At 35.4% G+C, this 18,228-nt stretch overlaps 1 protein-coding gene across 13 annotated transcripts in view; it reads left to right on the top strand.

The window, feature by feature from the left end:
* Positions 1–18,228, top strand: part of ZZZ3 (zinc finger ZZ-type containing 3) — a 117,803-nt gene that overhangs the window by 93,917 nt on the left and 5,658 nt on the right. For all 13 annotated transcript variants that reach the window (XM_070486632.1, XM_044749546.2, XM_044749542.2 and 10 more), the window contains 3 exons: positions 10,126–10,278; positions 15,277–15,411; positions 17,846–17,946. In XM_070486632.1, coding sequence (XP_070342733.1) covers positions 10,126–10,278; positions 15,277–15,411; positions 17,846–17,946 — 389 coding nt within the window. The remainder of the gene's footprint in view (positions 1–10,125; positions 10,279–15,276; positions 15,412–17,845; positions 17,947–18,228) is intronic.

Raw genomic sequence — 18,228 nt, 5'->3', positions numbered from 1 at the left:
GTTTTGATATGCATTTCCATAATAATTAGTGATGTTGAAGATCTTTTCATGTGCCTCTTGGTCATCTGTATATCTTCTTTAGAAAAATGTCTGTTCAGATCTTTTGTCCATTTTTTAATTGGCTTGTTAGATTTTTTTGTTGTTGAGTTCTCTCTTTATTTTGGATATTAACCCCTTATCAGATATATGGTTTGCAAATATCTTCTCCTAGTTGTTAGGTTGTCTTTCCATTTTGTTGATGGTTTTGTTTGCTGTGCAGAAGTTTCTTAGTTTGATGTGATCCCTTTGTTCATGTTTTCTGTCCTTTCCCTTGACTGGTCAGACATGGTACTTGAAAATATGCTGCTAAGACTAATGTTGAAGAACGTACTGCATATGTTTTTTTCTAGAAGTTTCATGATTTCAGGTCTTACATTCAAGTCTTTAATCCATTTTGAGTTTATTTTTGTGTATGGTATAAGATAATGGTCTACTTTCATTCTTTTGCATGTGACTGTCTAGTTTTCCCAACACCATTTACTGAAGAGACTTTCCTTTCTCCCTTGTGTGTTCTTGGCTCCTTTGTCAAAAATTAGTGTCCATAGAAGTTTGAGTTTATTTCCGGCCTTTCAGTTCTGTTCCATTGATCTGTGTGGTTTTTTTGGTGCCATACCGTGTTATTTTGATTACTATAGTCTTGGAGTATATTTTGAAATCAGGGAGTGAGATACCTCCAGTTTTGTTCTTTTTTCTCAAGATTCCTTTGGCTATTCAGGGTGTTTTATTGTTCCATATAAATTTTAGGCTTCTTTGTTATGTTTCTGTGATGAATGTCATTGGAACTTTGATGAAGATTTCATTGAATCTGTAGATTGCTTTAGGAAATATGGGCATTTTAACTATGTTAATTCTTCCAATCCAAGAGTATCGAATATCTTTCCATTTTTTTGTGTATTTCTCAGTTTCTTTCAACGTTTTGTTTTTTATATTTGAGTTCATAATAGTTGACATCATTGTGAAATTTCAGTTGTACATTTTTCTTGTCTGTCACCACATAAGTGTTTTGCTTCACCCCCTGTGCCCACTCCCCATCCCTCTTCCCCTGGTAATCACTGAACTGTCTTCTTTGTCCATGTGTTTGTTTATATTCCACATATGAGTGAAATCATCTGGTGTTTGTCTTTCTCAGTCTGGCTTATTTCACTTAGCCTAATTCCCTCCAGGTCCTTCCATGTTGTTGCAAATGGGATGATTTTGTCTTTTTTTATGGCTGAATAGTATTCCATTGTATATATATACCACATCATCTTTATCCAATCGTCAGTTGATGGGCACTTGGATTGCTTCCATTTCTTGGCTGTTGTGAATAGTGCTGCAATGAACATAGCGGTACATATGTTACTTTGGATTGTTGATTTCAAGTTGTTTGGTAGATACCCAGTAGTGGGATAGCTGGGTAATATGGTAGTTCTATTCTTAGTTTTTTGAGGACTTACCATACTGTTTTCCATAGTGGCTGCACCAGTTTGCATTCCCACCAGCAGTGTGTGAGGGTTCCCTTCTCTCCACACCTTCTCCAACATTTGTTATTTTCAGTCTTAGAGATTATAGCCATTTTAACAGGTGTAAGGTGGTATCTTAATGTAGTTTTGATTTGCATTTCCCTGATGATTAGTGATGTTGAATATCTTTACATACGTTTATTGGCCATCTGTCTATCTTCTTTGGAAAAATGTCTGTTCATATCCTCTGCCTATTTTTTGATTGGGCTGTTTATTTTCTTGTTATTCAGTTGTGTGAGTTCCTTATATATTACGGAGATTAACTCCTTACCAGATATGATTTGCAAATATTTTCTCCTAATTGGTAGATTCTTTTTGTCTTGATCCTAGTTTCTTTTGCCTTGCAGAAGCACTTTAGTCTGATGAACTCCCACCTGTTTTTCTTTTGTTTCCCTTGTCTGAGAAGACATGGGATTTGAAAAGATCTTTTTAAGTTTGATGTCAGAGTATACTACCTGTACTATCTTCCAGGAGTTGTATGATTTCAGGACTTATCTTCAAGTGTTTGATCCATTTTGAGGTTTTTTTTTGTATGGTGTGAGAAAATGGTCTACTTTCATTCTTTTGCATGTGGCTGTCCAGTTTTCCCAGCACCGTTTATTGAAGAGACTGTCTTTTCTCCATTGTATGGTCTTGGCACCTTTGTTGAAGATTAGGTGTCTGTATATGTGCAGTTTTATTTCTTGGCTTTCAGTTCTGTTCCATTGATCTGTTGTCTGTTTTTGTACCAGTACCATGCTATTTTGATCACTATGGCTTTGTAGTACATTTGAAGTCAGGGATTGTGATGCCTCCAGCTTTTCTCTCATTATTGCTTTAGCAATTTGGGGTCTTTGGTTGCCCCATATGAATTTTAGGATTCTTTGTTCTATTTCTGTGCAGAATGTCATTGGGATTCTGACTGGGATTGCATTGAATCTGTAGATTCCTTTGGGTAGTATGGACATTTTAACTATGTTTATTCTTCCAATCTATGAGCGTGTAATCTCTTTCCTTTTCTTCGTGTCATTATCTATTTCTTTCAATAATGTCTTATAGTTTTCATTGTATAAGTCCTTCACCTCCTTAGTTAAATTTATTCCCAGGTACTTTATTCTTTTTTATTGTGATTGTAAATGGAATTGTATTCTTGAGTTCTCTTTCTGTAAGTTCATTATTAGAGTACAGAAATGCACCTGATTGTAAATTGATTTTGTGCCTGGCAGTTTACTATAGTTGTTAATTATTTATAATGTTTTCTGATAGATTCTGTAGGGTTTTCTATATATAAGATCATGTCATCTGCAAACAGCGAGAGTTTGATTTCTTCACTCCCTGTTTGCATTCCTCTTATTCCTTTCTCTTGCCTAATTGTTCTGGCCAAAACCTCCAGTACTATGTTGAATAAGAGTGGTGAGAGTGGGTGTCCTTGTCTTGTTCCTGTTCTCAGGGGCATGGTGTTCAATTTTTCCCCATTAAGTATGATGTATACTGTGGGTTTGTTGTATATGTCCTTTATTATGTTGAGATAACTTACTTCTATCTGCATTTTGTTAAGTGTTTTTATCGTAAGTGGCTGTTGGATCTTGTCAAATGCTTTCTCTGCATCTACTGAGATGATAATGTGGTTTTTATTCCTCATTTTCTTAATGATTTGTGGATGTTAACCCATCCTTGTGTCCCTGGTATAAATCCGACTTGATCATGATGTATGATCTTTTTGATATATTGCTGTATTCGGGTTGCCAATATTTTGTTTAGGATTTTTGCATCTATGTTCATCAGCGATATTGGCCTTTAGTTTTCCTTTTTTGTGTTGTTCTTGTCAGGTTTTGGTATCAGAGTGATGTTGGCCTTGTAGAATGTGTTAAGAAGTGTTCTATCTTCCCTAATTTTTTGGAATAGCTTGAGAAGGATAGATATTAAATCCTCCCTGAAAGTTTGGTAGAATTCCCCAGGGAAGCCATCTGGTCCTGGGCTTATATTCTTTGGGATGCTTTTGATTACTGTTTCAATTTCTTTACTTGTGATTGGTCTATTCAGATTCTCTATTTCTTGATTCAGCTTTGGGAGGTTGTAAGAGTCTAAGAATTTATCCATTTCCTCTAGATTGTCCATTTTGTTGGCATATAGCTTTTTGTAGTATTCTCTTATAATCTGTTGTATTTCTGTGGTATCCATTGTTATTTCTCCTCTTTCATTTCTGACTTTGTTTATTTGAGTTTTCTCTCTTTTTTTTCTTTGTAAGTCTGGCTAGGGGTTTGTCAGTTTTATTTATCTTCTCAAAGAAACAGCCCTTTGTTTCATTGATCCTTTCTGCTGCCTTTTTTGTTTCAATAGCATTTGTTTATGCTCGATTTTTATTATTTCTCTCCTTCTGCTGATTTTGGGCTTTGTTTGTTCTTCTTTTTCTAGTTCAGTTAGGTGTAGTTTGAGATTGCTTATTTGGGATTTTTCTTGTTTGTAAAGATGAGCCTGTATTGCCATGAATTTCCCTCTGAATACGGCTTTTGCTGCATCCCATATGGGTTGGTATGGTATGTTTTCATTTTCATTTTTCTTCAGATATTTTCTGATTTCTCCTTTAATTTCTTCAGTGATCCATTGGTTGTTCAGTAGCATGTTGTTTAGTCTCCACACCTTTGTCCCTTTCTCAGCTTTTTGGTTGTAATTAACTTCTAGCTTTATAGCATTGTGATCAGAAAAGATGCTTGTTATTATTGGAATCTTCTTAAATTTATTGAGTCTTGGCTTGTTTCCCATCATATGGTCTGTCCTTGAGAATGTTCCAAGCATACTTGAGAAGAATGTATAGTCTGCCATTTTTGGATATAGTGTTCTATATTTGTCTATTAAGTACAATGGGTCTAGCTTTTCATTTAATTCCGCTGTTTCCTTGTTGATTTTCTGACTGGATGATCTATCCGTTGATGTGGGTGGAATGTTGAGGTCCCCTACTATTATTGTGTTATTATTAATATCTTCTTTTAGATTTGTTAATAGTTGCTTTATGTACTTTGGTGCTCCTGTTTTGGGTGCATAGATATTTACAAGTGTTATTTCTTCTTGATAGAATGTCCCTTTGATCATTATATACTGCTCCTCTTTGCCTCTCTTAACCTGTCTTATCTTGAAGTCTACTTTGTCTGATATAAGTATGGCAGCCCCTGCTTTCTTTTGTTTGCCATTAGCTTGGAGTATTGTCTGACATCCCTTCACTCTGAGCCTGTGTTTGTCATTGGAGCTAAGATGTGTTTCCTGGAGGCAGCACATTGTTGGGTCTTGTTCTTCAATCCATCTCTCCACTCTGTGTCTTTTTATTGGAGAGTTCAGTCTATTTACGTTTAGGGTGATTATTGATATATGAAGGCTTAATGCTGCCATTTTATCACTTGTTTTCTGGTTCTCCTGCATTTCCTTTGTTTCTCGTCCTGTGTATTTTATTCTACCAGTCGAGTTATGTAGTTTTTTATGTTATATTTCTTTGTTTTCTCCTTATTTATTATTTGTGTCTCTGTTCTGCTTTCTTTTAGTGGTCACCATGAGGTTTGTATTCAAAATGTCATGGATAAGATATTCCCTTTTCTGGTGGCCTCTTATTTCCTTAGACTAAACTGATTCAGTCCCTTTCCTCTTCCCATCCTACGTTGTTTTTCTCACATCTTATTCCATCTTGTATTATGAGTTTGTGGTTAAACATCACAAGATTATCTTTGCTTTTGGTGTTTTCCTTCCCTTTGTCTTTAATGCTATACTTGATTATTTGCTATCCTGCTCTGATTCTGTCTGCATATTTATCTCCTTACTCCGTGCTTTGTAACCCCTTTCTCCGTTTTTTTCTTTCAGGTATCCTTCTTGAGGATTTTTTGGGGGGAGGGTATCTCATGGCTACAAACATCCTTCACTTATGTTTGTCTGGGAGAATTTTTATGTCTCTATCATATCTGAAGGATATTTTTGCTGGATAGAGCATTCTTGGCTGACAGTTTTTGTCCTTCAAAGATTTGAATATGTCATTCCAGTCTCTCCTAGCCTATAAGGTTTCTGCAGAGAAATCTGCTGAAAGCCTGATAGGAGTTCCTTTGTAAGTTATTTTCTTCTGCTTTTGCTGCCCTTAATATTCTTTCCTTGTCGTTCACTTTTGCCAGTTTCACTATTATATGCCTTGCAGTAGGTCTTTTTACATTGATATATTTAGGAGATCTGCTAGCGTTGTTACATGGATTTCTATCTCTTTCCCTAGGTTTGGGAGGTTCTCTGCTAGTATTTCTTTGAACAAGCTTTCTGCTCCATTCTCCTCTTCTCCTTCTGGAATACCTATAATTCTTATGTTGCATTTCCTAATTGAGTTGGATATTTCTCAGAGACTTTCTTTATTTCTCTTTAGTCTTAATTCTCTCTCCTCTATCTGGAGCATTTCAACATGTCTATCTTCAATTTTGCTGATACTCTCCTCTATTATGTCCACTTGAGCATTCAAGGAATCCATATTTTGTTTCATTTCTTCCATTGTATCTTTCATCTCTAATATTTCTGATTGATTCTTTTTTATAGTTTCAATCTCTTTTGTGAAGTACCTCCTGAACTCGATGAATTGTTTCTCTACATTCTCTTTTAACTCGTTGAGTTTTTTGATGATAGCTGTTTTGAATTCTTTGTCATTTAGATTATATATTTCTGTGTCCTCAGGACTGATTTCTGGATACTTGTCATATTCTCTCTGGTCTGGAGATCTAATGTAATGTTTGATGTTGCTAGAGGGAGTTGCTCTTTTTTTTTGCATCTTGGTGTTATTTGGTCGCAGTTACCACCTGTCGCCACTAGGTGGAGGTCAAGAGCCACGTATTCCGAGCCCTCTGCCTTTTGCGAGATCCCAGGCAGTGGAGCTGGTTTGGGGTGGGTCAGGGGAGGGTTACTTTCTCCTATGTGCTCTTGGGGATTTCTCGCTCTGCTCTTGCTATCTGTTCTCCTGGGGTGTTGCCTTGATAAGGTCACCCCCCATGAAAGCTTTCACCCCAGTAGAGGGCAAACCTCTAGGCTGCTAGGGCCCACTGGGGATCCTTGATGTTCCTGCTAACGAACGTCCTCTCCCATGTTCTTCCCTCTTGGAGGCCTCCTGTGGTCCTGGATCACAGTCTTTAGGGGAGGGAGCAAAGTTTTCTGTTACTCCGTTCCACCTCACCTGAGGGGGGCTCCAACCTCTCTGCCCTCCATCTTATGGCTGCGTGGGTCTCTCTGACATTTTTTGTGTTGTGTTTGGATGTCCTCTGTTGGAGTATGAATGTCCTTTTCGTTGTATGTTGGAGGGGAGAGATTACTGGGGAAACTCACTCTGCCATGATGCTGATGTCCTCAACAATGTTTTGTGGTTTTCAGTGTACAGGTCTTTCGCCTCTTTGGTTAAATTCATTCCTAGGTATTTTATTGTTTTGGTTGCAATTATAAATGGGATTGTAGTCTTAATTTCTCTTTCTGCTACTTCTCTGGTAGTGTATAGAAGTGCAACTGATTTTTGTGTGTTGATTTTATATCCTGCAACTTTACCACGTTCATTATTATTTCTAAAAGTTTTTTGGTAGATTCTTTTTTTTTCTTTTTTTCCAAGTAACTTTGTTGAGATTATAATGGTTTTTAACATTGTGTAATTTTGGGTGTACTTTATTGTTTATCAGTTCCTAAATACACTCCATCATGCTCACCCCCAGTAGTCCAATTTTTATCCATCACCATACATATGTACCCCTTTATCCCTTTTGCCCTCCCCCTCAATCCTCCTCCCCTCTGGTAACCACTAATCTGTTCTCTTTATCCATGTATTTGTTATCTTCCACATATGAGTGAAATCATGCAGTAGGTGTCTTTCTCTATTTGGCTTATTTCTCTTAACATCAAACCCTCAAGGTCCTTCCTTCCATGTTGTTGTAAATAGGGTGATTTTGTCTTTTTTTGTGGTTGAGTAGTATTCCATTGTATATGTATAGCACATCATCTTTATCCATTCATCTATAGATGGGCACTGTGTTGCTTCCACATCTTGGCTATTGTGAATAATGCTGCATTGAACACAGGGGTGCATAAATCTCTTTTGATCATTGATTTCAAGTTCTTCGGATAAATACCCGTTAGTGGGATAGTTGGATTGTATGGTATTTCTATTTTCAATTTTTTGAGATATCGCCATACTGTTTTCCATAGTGGCGGTACCAGTTTACATTCCCTCTAGCAGTGTTGTGAGCGTTCCTTTTTCTGTTCTTTAGAATTTTCTATATATAAAATCATATCATTTGTACCTGGTGACAATTTCACTTCTTCCTTTCCAATTTGGATCCCTTTTATTTCTTTTTATTGTCTGATTGCTCTGGCTAGGACTTCTAATACTATGTTAAATAAGAGTGGCAGAAATGGGCATCGTTGTCTGGTTCCTGTTCTTAAAGGACAGTTTTCAGTTTTTCTCCATTGAGTATGATATTAGCTGTGGGTTTGTCATATGGCCTTTATTATGTTGAGGTACTGTCCTTCTATACTCATTTTATTCAGAGTTTTCATCATAAATGGATGCTGTATCTTGTTGAATGCTTTCTCTACATCTATTGAGATGATCATGTGATTTTTATTCTTCATTTTGTTAATGTGGTGTATCACGTTGATTGATTTATGGATGTTGAACCATCCTTGGAATAAATCCCACTTGATCATGGTGTATGATCTTTTTAATATATTGTGTATTTAATTTGGTAGGATTCTTTTGGAAGATTTTTTCATCAGTGCTCATCAGTGATATTGGCCTATAATCTTTTTTTGTGTTCTCCTCCTCTGGTTTTGGTATCATGGTAATGTTGGCTTCATGGAATGAGTTAGGAATCTTCCTCTCCTCTTCAATTTTTTGGAAGAGTTTGAAAAGACTAGATATTAAGTCTTCTTTGAATGTTTGGTAGAATTCACCAGGGAAGCTGTCTGCTCCTGGACTTTTATTTTTTGGGAGATTTTTGATTACTGTTTCTATTTCCTTACTGGTGATTGGTCCATTCAAATTCTCTGTTTTTATTGATTCAGTTTTGAATGGTTGTATGCTTGTAAGAATTTTCCCATCTTTTCTAGATTATCCAGTTTGTTGGCATATAGCTGTTTGTAGTATTCTCTTATCATCTTTTGTGTTTCGAGGTGTCCATTGTAATTTCTCCTCTTTCATTTCTGATTTTATTTATTTGAGCCTTCTCTCTTTTTTTCTTGGTGAGTTTAGCTAAAGGTTTGTCAATTTTGTTTATCTTTTCAAAACACCATCTCTTACTTTCATTGATTTTGTTTTCTGTTGTTTTTTTAGTCTCTATTTCATTTATTTCTGCTTTGATTTATATTATTTTCTTCCTTCTCCTGATTTTTGGCTTTGTTTGTTCTTTTTCCAGTTCCTTTACATGCACTGTTAGATTGTTTATTTGAGATTTTTCTTGTTTGTTTAGGTAGGGCTGTATTGCTATAAACTTCCCTCTTAGAGCCACTTTTGCGTATCTGATAAATTTTGGCATGTCATCTTTTCATTTGTCTACAGGTATTTTTTAATTTTTCCTTTGATTTCTTCTTTGACCCAATCATTGTTCAGTAGCATTTTGTTTAATCTCCACATATTTGTGGCTTTTCCAGGTTTCTTCCTGTAGTTGATTTCTAGTTTCATACCATTGTGGCCAGAAAAGATGCTTGCTATTATTTCAGTCTTCTTAAATTTATTGAGATTTGTTTTATGGCCTAATATGTGATCAGTCCTGAAGAATGTTCCATGTGCATTTGAAAAGATGTGTATTCGGCATTTTCGGATGGAATGTTTTCTATATATCGACCAAGTCCTTCTAGTCTATGTGTCATTTAAGGCCAGTGTTTCCTTATTGGTCTTCTGTTTGAACAATCTATCCATTAGTGTAAGTGGACTGTTAAGGCCTCCTGCTATTATTGTGTTATTGTCTGTTTCTCTTTTTATGCCTGTTTATAATTGATGTATATATTTAGGTACTCCTTTGTTGGGTGCATAGATATTTTAAAGCGTTATATCCTCTTGTTGGATTGTTCCCTTTATCATTATGTGGTGCCCTCCTTTGCCTCTTGTTATACTTTTTCTTTTAAAGTCTATTTTGTCTGATATAAGTATTGTCGTGAGGAGTAAGTTTACTAACATAGAATAAGCAGTCATTACCATTTTCAGACATGCATCATGTTGTAGAAATTTTCCTGCTACTTGATAGTTTTATATCTGGCTTGGGCTACTTCATCCTCCCTGGTCTTCTATAAGATGACCATAAGGGGAGTTCAGCATTTGAATACGAAGAGTGTGATAAATGCTGGGATACAAGTAGAAGCTGGATGATGTGCATGTGGCCCATTGTACTATTGTTGCCGTACTCTCCCTACATTTCTTCTTCTTCTTTTTTCTTTTAAGGCTAGTTGTGCTTTAAAAATCTAGATAACAGAAAAAGCAACCACATAAGAGTATGCTACAGGATAGAGGTGAAATCCTTCTAACAGATAGGCTTGCAGGAAGTAGCATTTCTATTTTTATATTTTTGATTCCTTTAATGATTTTCCAGTGTCCCAATTAAAAATTTGTTTTCTCACTTAGTCTTCAACAAGCAGACGACAGCACCCCCTTAATAAGCATCTCTTTAAACCTTCCACTTTCATGACTTCCCATGAACCACCAGTGTATATGGATGAAGATGATGACCGATCCTGTTTTCATAGCCACATGAACACTGCTATCGAGGAGGCATCAGTAAGTTATCTCTTTATACTGTATATGTCTATGTTTATATCTAAATAGAGATATCTATCTAAATGGATATATCTATGTACTATACAGGGCATGGTAGAGAATGAGAGCACCAGCATTTTCTAACTATTGCTCTTCTTCAGAGAATGTTGCTTTCTTTTCTTTTAATTAACAAGTCAAATTTATAGGTTTTTTATAATAAGGTTTTTATAAAGAAATTTTCAAACATATGCAATAATAGAATAGTATAATGAACCCACTTAACCCATCATCCAAGTTCAACATTGACTAGCTTTTGGCAATCTTGTTTTCATCCATTCTTTTTACCTACCCCAGCTCCATTCTGATTACTTTGGAGCAAGTCTCAGATGTTACACAATATCATAATCATATTTTCAAAAAGATTATGTTTTACATAATCAGATATACAGTCAGTTCCCATTTCTGCAGTCCCTCTTTAAATTTCAGTAGATTGCCTCCCTCCTCCCTCTCCCCATCCCTCTCCCCCCCACTTACCTCCTTTTTGCCCGCTCTCACAATTTTTTAATTGAAAAATGAGGTCATTGGTCTTGTAGAATTTACCACAATATGGTTATTGTTTGCATCTCCTTGATGTCATTTAACCTGTTCCTCTGTTCCCTGAATTTCCTGTAAATTGATAGTAAGTCTAGATAATTGATCAGATTCAGATTTGTTTGTTAGGGTGGGCAGGACTATATCATGTGTACTTCCATCAGTCTGATTGTCTCTCTCTTTTTTTGACACAGCAGCCATTGATCATTATCTAGATTCATTAATTTATTAGATGTGATAGTCTTTCATTTCTTTTTCTTTAATTTGATAGACTATTCTATAAAGTAAACCCCCTCATCAACTACTTGATTACCCTACGGTACATATAGAAAAGGCAGCAGAGCTGCTTTGTTTTTCCCTTTAGTTTTTGTTTTTAAAATAATAAGTCTATTCTCTACTATGTTCCAAAAATGACTGAGGTTTTTAAATTTTTGTATTCTTGTGAACTGTTGTATTTGAGTATATTTAATGCGTTTCAGTAGACTGATGTTATTGTCTCTCTTAGTGTTTAAGTTGGCCCATTGGTCAGTTGTAACCTATTCAAGTTGGATTTTGAGTTCTTTTCACAAGACTTTGGTAGTCTTTGTTAGCTTCCTTACTGTCTGGCATGACAAGGAAATTCCAGGCTCATCCTGTATATTTCTTGCCTCAGACCTAGAGTCAGCCCTGCTTTCTTTTGTTGGGAAATGGTATTTGGAGACTATATCTTGACTCTAGGAATGTTACTTGCTGCTGGGTTGATCATTGTTTCTAGGCCTATTTAGTGGACAGAGCTGGGAAATGTTATATTTTTGTTAAAAGATAAAAGATATCATAAGTTCATGTTTTTATTTCAAATTCAACTTAAGGACTATGGGGATATTACTTACCTGTATTGATCTTAAATATGTGTCTTCTTTCTTCCATGCTGAAAATCCCAGTTATCAGTGACATCAACGAAATAACTTTCTTTGTCTCACACTACACACGTAGTCTCAGAATAGAATAATACTAATACTGCCATCAACAATGTGATCACTGGAAAGAGATGTTTTTTGGCTGTTCTTTTTTTGTCTTAGGATATATCCCACTACAGAAGTGAAGTCAAATTACACTTTTTAAATCCTCCTGGAATAATTTCTCTCTGGGTTGTCATCGACTGGTTGCTAATTTAGGTTAATTCATTTCATTTTACTTTTTATTAATAGAGATTCTTTTTATTGCTGTTAATATTTTTTATTTTACTATCTTGAAATTAATTTCATCAATAATTAACATGATTCCGATTCCTTGGGATTACCTTATATCTTTCTTAATACTCTCATTATATATAATAATTGGAAAAGGAGATTTTAATGAAAGGTCAGCAAATAAAAGTAAGTGTTCTTCATTCTGTTTCTAGGTTAATCGAATACTGTTTATATACTTTGGTATCAAACTACCATAAAGTGACTGTATTCTTTGAAAAGTTTTTTCTTTTTAAACTTATCTTTTGAAAAACAACTAATGTTTGCTGTGTCTTAAGATATGGAATTTGTGTGTAATTTTGTACTTTGTGAATATTAGAATTACTTATTTGAGAAATATTTACTTATACTTAATATATATCATGCTCTGCTAGAGGTGAACTAGATAGTTATGAACAAAATATCTGTGATCTTTGCTGCTATATCTTAGTCTTGTGGGAGGAGATAAATGTGTAACCACATCAATAAATTACAGGTTTGAAAAAGTGCTTCAAAAATAGGTGCTATTCTGATTATTTAGTGGTACTTAATTTAGATTGGGAGTTTAAGTGGAAGATCTCTAGAAAGTGACAAACTGACAATTGAAGGATAAAGAAAATTTAGCCAGTGAAATGTGGTGTTGGGATATTTAAAAGAAGTACATTTTGAGAAAATTGGCAAAATATAGTAGATTGAATTTAATTTGACTTTTGTTTGGTTGATTTTATTTATTTTTAAATGAGCATCAGTTCAAATCACCTGATTACTTTAAAATAGCTATGCAAATATATATTTATGAAGCTTCTAGTGGTAAAATTTATAGATTTCAGTTTCTCTTTTCAGAAAAGCAATAGCTAGAGAGAAAGTATGATTACGTGTATATACTTCCTTAGTTTAAAAATCTGTAACACCATTTTAGCCCCATTTGAAATTAGTCATAGTATTTCCCCTTTAAGTAAATTTAAAATGATTATGACCAGGAAATTTGTTTATGGGTATTTTTTTTGGAATTTTTATTGTTAACTGTGGTAAATACACATACCACAGTTTACCATCTTAACCAGTTTTAAGTGTGCAGTTCAGTAGTGTGAAGTCCTTTGGCATTATTGTGCAGCCCATCTCCAGAACTCTTTATGTCTTGCGAAACTGAAACTCTACACCCATCTCCCCATCTCCCCCTCCTCCCAGCCCCTGGTGATCACCACCCTACTTCCTGTCTCTATGAATTTGACCGCTCTGGGTCACTTCATATAAGTGGAATTACACAGTTTTTGTCCTTTTGTGACTGGCTTATATCACGTAGCACAATGTCTTCAGGGTTCATCCATCTTGTAACATGTCACAATTTCCTCTCTTTTTAAAGCTGAATAATATTCCGTTGTGTGTGTATATACACCACATTGTGTTTATCTGTCCATCTGTCAATGGACACTTGGGTCCCTTCCACCTTTTGGCTATTGTGAATAATGCTGCTATGAAGACAGATGTACAAATATCTCTTTGATCCCCTGCTTACAGTTCTTTTGGGTATATACCCAATAATGGAATTGCTGGATCATATGGTAATTCTATGTTTAAGTTTTGAGGAACCTCCATACTGTTTTCATAGTGGTTGCAACATTTTACCTTATTACCAACAGTGCCACAGGGTTTCAGTTTCTCTACGTTCTTGCCAACACTTGTTATTTTCTGTTTTTTTCTTTTGATAGTAGCCATCCTACTGGTTGTGAAGTGATTTAACTTTTCCTAATTTTAGTCTTGTTTACCAAACTTAATAATATCCTTAGAGTTAAGATGCACGTTAAAAAATTTAGTGGAGTTTGTACTCTTTGTATTTGCTTAAAATATCTGAATTTAATAAATTTCATTATAAAACTTCTTACTGCATTGTTTATTTAGGTCACATATTTATTAGTGTCACATACTTGTTGCACTACTTATCTTGTCTTTATGGTGACATAGGAAGACAGTAGCTATAATTTAACATCTTTAGTTAAGAGTTTAAAATGGATGAAAGATAGTGGGAGATCAGGTAGGTGAAGTGTGAGATTGTAAAGAATCTTTCATCCAGCTGAGGATTTTGAACTTGATGCTGTAGACAGTCAGGACACCACTGGGAGATTTGAAGTAATGGTGGGGCAGAGGAGGGAGTGGATACTATGGAGGAGCAATTTGAGAGAGATTTTAGAAGGTATTAAGTGGTGACAGAATTTGTTGGATTAGATATAAAACTCTTACTAGAGTTAGGCCTTGAGCTGCTGAGTGTGTAAGGAGTTAGTTAAGTAGACAAATCTGGATTCAAATCACCTGACTCTGCAACTAATTAAATATGTGACCTTGAGCAAATGTTATAATTTCTATAACCATCAGTTACCTTAATGTAGAATAAACATAGTGGTTAATAATAGCTTATATGGCGAGCAGGAGGAATGGGAGGGGCAGGTATTATCTGGTCTAGGACTGGGAAGTGATAGAACACAAGGTCAGTGAATTTGGGATAATTTTAGGAGCATTGTGGAAATTAGTGACCATGGGATCAATCATGAGGTAGCAAAGGAAGGGAAATGGATTCTGGTGGCAGAGCACAAATAAATTGGGAGCATAGGAAGCAGTTAGTGATTCATCTGTCAAGTTCATATATTTATATAGTTTTTACTGTCCATTTCTTTTACACTCTATTCTAAATAATCATCTTTGTAACTTGGTTCCTCCTTTGGAGTAAGAAAGGAATGTACTGCCTTGATCATTGGGAGTAGAGAGCAGAAAGCAGAGCAGAGATTGGTTTGTTTGTTGTTAAGAAAATGTCATATTTACCTGAGGAAGCATAAAAATCGGTTAGATTGGAGAAGAGGAGCTTCCTGCAGATCAGGGAGAAGTAGATTCTAAGGAGTCTGTCAAGGAGCCGTGAGGGTGTTGGGACGGGAGTGAGTTGTGTTAGTGGATGACAGAAGTGGGAGTCATGCCATGTTCCCCTGGTAGTTGGATTATGAGGTAACCTACTACAATTCAATATTACCGTTGCATTAAGAATCTTCACAAACTTACTAGTCTAAAATATTGCTGAGAGCAGCACTAATTTTCTCTGAGCCCTAAAAGGTGAGATATCTTAAAAGTGAAAAATATCTTTTCAACAGAAAAATATTCTATATCAGTATTTCTTGCACTTAGTTCATCTTAATTATCAAACTAACATTCTTGTTTTCTGTTTTGCTCTTTTCAATAGGATGAAGAAAGTATTCCTATCATGTATAGGAATTTACCTGAATATAAGGAATTACTACAGTTTAAAAAGTTAAAGAAGCAGAAACTTCAGCAAATGCAAGCTGAAAGTGGATTTGTGCAACATGTGGGCTTCAAGGTAAATGCTATTTAATCTTACTATTAAAAAGGTGATGAGAGATATTTAAGGTGGTTTCTGGAGCTTTAACCTCCACAACTTCCAAGCATTCAGATAAAACTTACTAAGTTTAGCTCCTGTTCTATTTGTTTATACAAAGTAGTGTGCCACAGTTGCTGATGTCAAGAGTTTTATGATTCAGTAGAGAGAAGACAGACATACAGCTTTACTGAGATACAACTGATAAACATTTTATATGTTTATGGTATATAAAAATTTAAGGTGTAAAAAGATCACTTCATATAGTTATCATTTTTTGTGTATGGTGAGAACACTTAAGAAATACTCTCTCTCTAAAGCAAATGTTAGGTATACAATACAGTATTATTAAATATAATCACCATGCTGTACCTTACCTTTCCAGAACTTATTTATCTTGTAACTGAGAGTTTGTGCCCTTTTACCAACAACTCCCCATTTCTCCTACCCCCAGCTCCTGGCAACTACCATTCTGCTCTCTGCTTCCATGAGTTCAATTTCTTTAGATTCCACATATAAGTGAGATCATACAGCATTTGTCTTTCTGTGTCTGGCTTATTTCATTTAGTGTAATGTCCTCTAGTTTCATCCATGTTGTTACAAATGGCAGGCTTTCTTTCTGTTTTATGGCTGAATAATATTGCATTGTGTGTGGAATATTATTTATGTATATAAATAAAAATATTTGTATATAAAATCACGTTTTGTTTATCCATTCACCCATCGAGCTATTTCTCTCTCTGTTGCTATTGTTCGTGGATCAGAAATTTCTTTTCCCCTTTTAGATTCAGTTAGCTCTGCTGTTTTTTGAGAGGCTAGTAGTAATACATCCGTTCATTCCACAAAGTTTTGAAATACCTGTTATGTTCCAGGCACTTTGCTAAGTGCTAAGGATTTAGCAGTAAACTAGATGGACTCAGTTCCTGCCCTTACTCTGTTTTCATCTCATAAGAAATTTAGAGAAGTTAAATAACTAAAATAGTTGAGTATGACTAGAGTGCATACTGGAGAGGAATGAGAGGCTGTTGAGGAGCCTTGGAAATTTTGCTAAATTCATCTCTCCTAAAAGGTTGGGGGACAATTGAGGGATTTTAAACAGAGAGTAACATGAAATTTGCATTTCAGAAAGATTGTTCTAATTACTTAAACTATTAATATTTATAACCTTCAGGAAGGCAGAGGATTTTAGAGTGGATAACTCTTAATTTCTGACTACTATATTATTAAATTATTTAAACAATAGTATATGTATGTTATTTATGTAATTGAAAAAAAATTAAGTGAAAGGGAAAAAGATCATTCTGCCCTTAGTATGGAGAATGGATAAGAATAAAGCAGGGCTGGATGCAGGGAGACTGGTTAGAGATTCTTTTGGTAATTTAGACAAAACATGTGAGTGTCCTGAACTTAACTGGTGGCTGTGGAAATAGAGATTGACAGGTTCGAAAACACTTTAAGCATTAGAATTGACTGTACTTAGTGGAATTGGAGGAAGTAATATTGAGACCATGAACTATAGATTTGCTGGTAGTGGTATACATGAAAATACTGATGTGTGCTGTGACTGATAAACTGAAATTTAAACAAAATTCTTATACCTCTGATGCTCTGGCATGGCCATCAGCCAAACTATGTTAAGTGACTTCTCCTCTTGATCTTTCAGTGATATTCCAAATTGACAGCTTTGGCCTTTGAAGAGGAAAGTCTATCCACTTCTCATAATTTTGTTGCGAGTCCCAGCTGTAGCTTGTTTGCCAATCTGTCACCCATTCCAGTTGGCCTAATGATCAAAGAAACTAGAAATGAGATTTACTTTGATTTCCAGAATTGCACAGAACACGCTGAGGGCTACAACAATGCCGCCACATTGAGAAAGAGCTAGATCTGCCTTTTCTTCCTGATGGCCATTGGTTATTAGGAGTCTTCCCACTTTGGAGAGTGATTCACTAAATGAAAGTTCAGAGGGGATTTTGTGTCACCTGGTTCATGTTAGCTATGACAGCCTGTTGAATAGTTCTGTAACGTATTTAGATAGTTTTAACTGTGGCTTGAAGTCAGTGGTTCTCAATCACAGTCATTGTACACTGGTCTGGGGCACCTTTCAACTTAATAGTTGGTAATAATCAAATGCCCAAGTTTGCAGATGATTTACTTAAAATTTTTAAAAATAATTAAAACATTTGAAGTTTGTCTTTTATAATGTCCCTCTCACCCCCCTGTAGCTCCATCTTGAGTGAGTGGAATTTCAGCTAGTTGGTATAAACTGTGTCTAACTTAGAACTTTTTTTGTGTTAGACCATTGTCTAGTGAATGGGGAGGGAGGAGAGGATGTCTGTGTGTACATCATGTGTTTCCAGCAGGAAAAAAATGTTTTGGAACAATATAGCTTAATATTTTTTCTCTCTGAATCTTTTAGTGTGATAACTGTGGCATAGAGCCTATCCAGGGTGTTCGGTGGCACTGCCAGGATTGTCCTCCAGAAATGTCTTTGGATTTCTGTGATTCTTGTTCAGACTGGTAAGTGTTTAAGTGTTTTCTTCATTTTAGGTCTTTTATTTTGATGAGTAAAGAGCTTCTCAGCAACTAGTGAATTTGATTTCCACACTTCTTAGAAAATCACCACATTTGCTGTATTAAACTTTGTTGTTCTAGGTAATTAAGAAATTTTCCTTAATTATACCACTTTTTAAGTAACTTTTCATTAAGGATTTTGATATATTAATGGATTTAAACAGGTAGAGCTGTGAGGAAGTTTTGTAATATCTAGACCAAAATGCATCTGATGCCATGTAATGATAT

The sequence above is a fragment of the Equus asinus genome, chromosome 16 (genome assembly GCF_041296235.1).
Source record: "Equus asinus isolate D_3611 breed Donkey chromosome 16, EquAss-T2T_v2, whole genome shotgun sequence".
NCBI classification, from domain to species: Eukaryota; Metazoa; Chordata; class Mammalia; order Perissodactyla; family Equidae; genus Equus; species Equus asinus.
The sequence above is the reverse complement of the archived record's forward strand: the minus strand, read 5'-3'. Positions and strand labels throughout refer to the sequence as shown.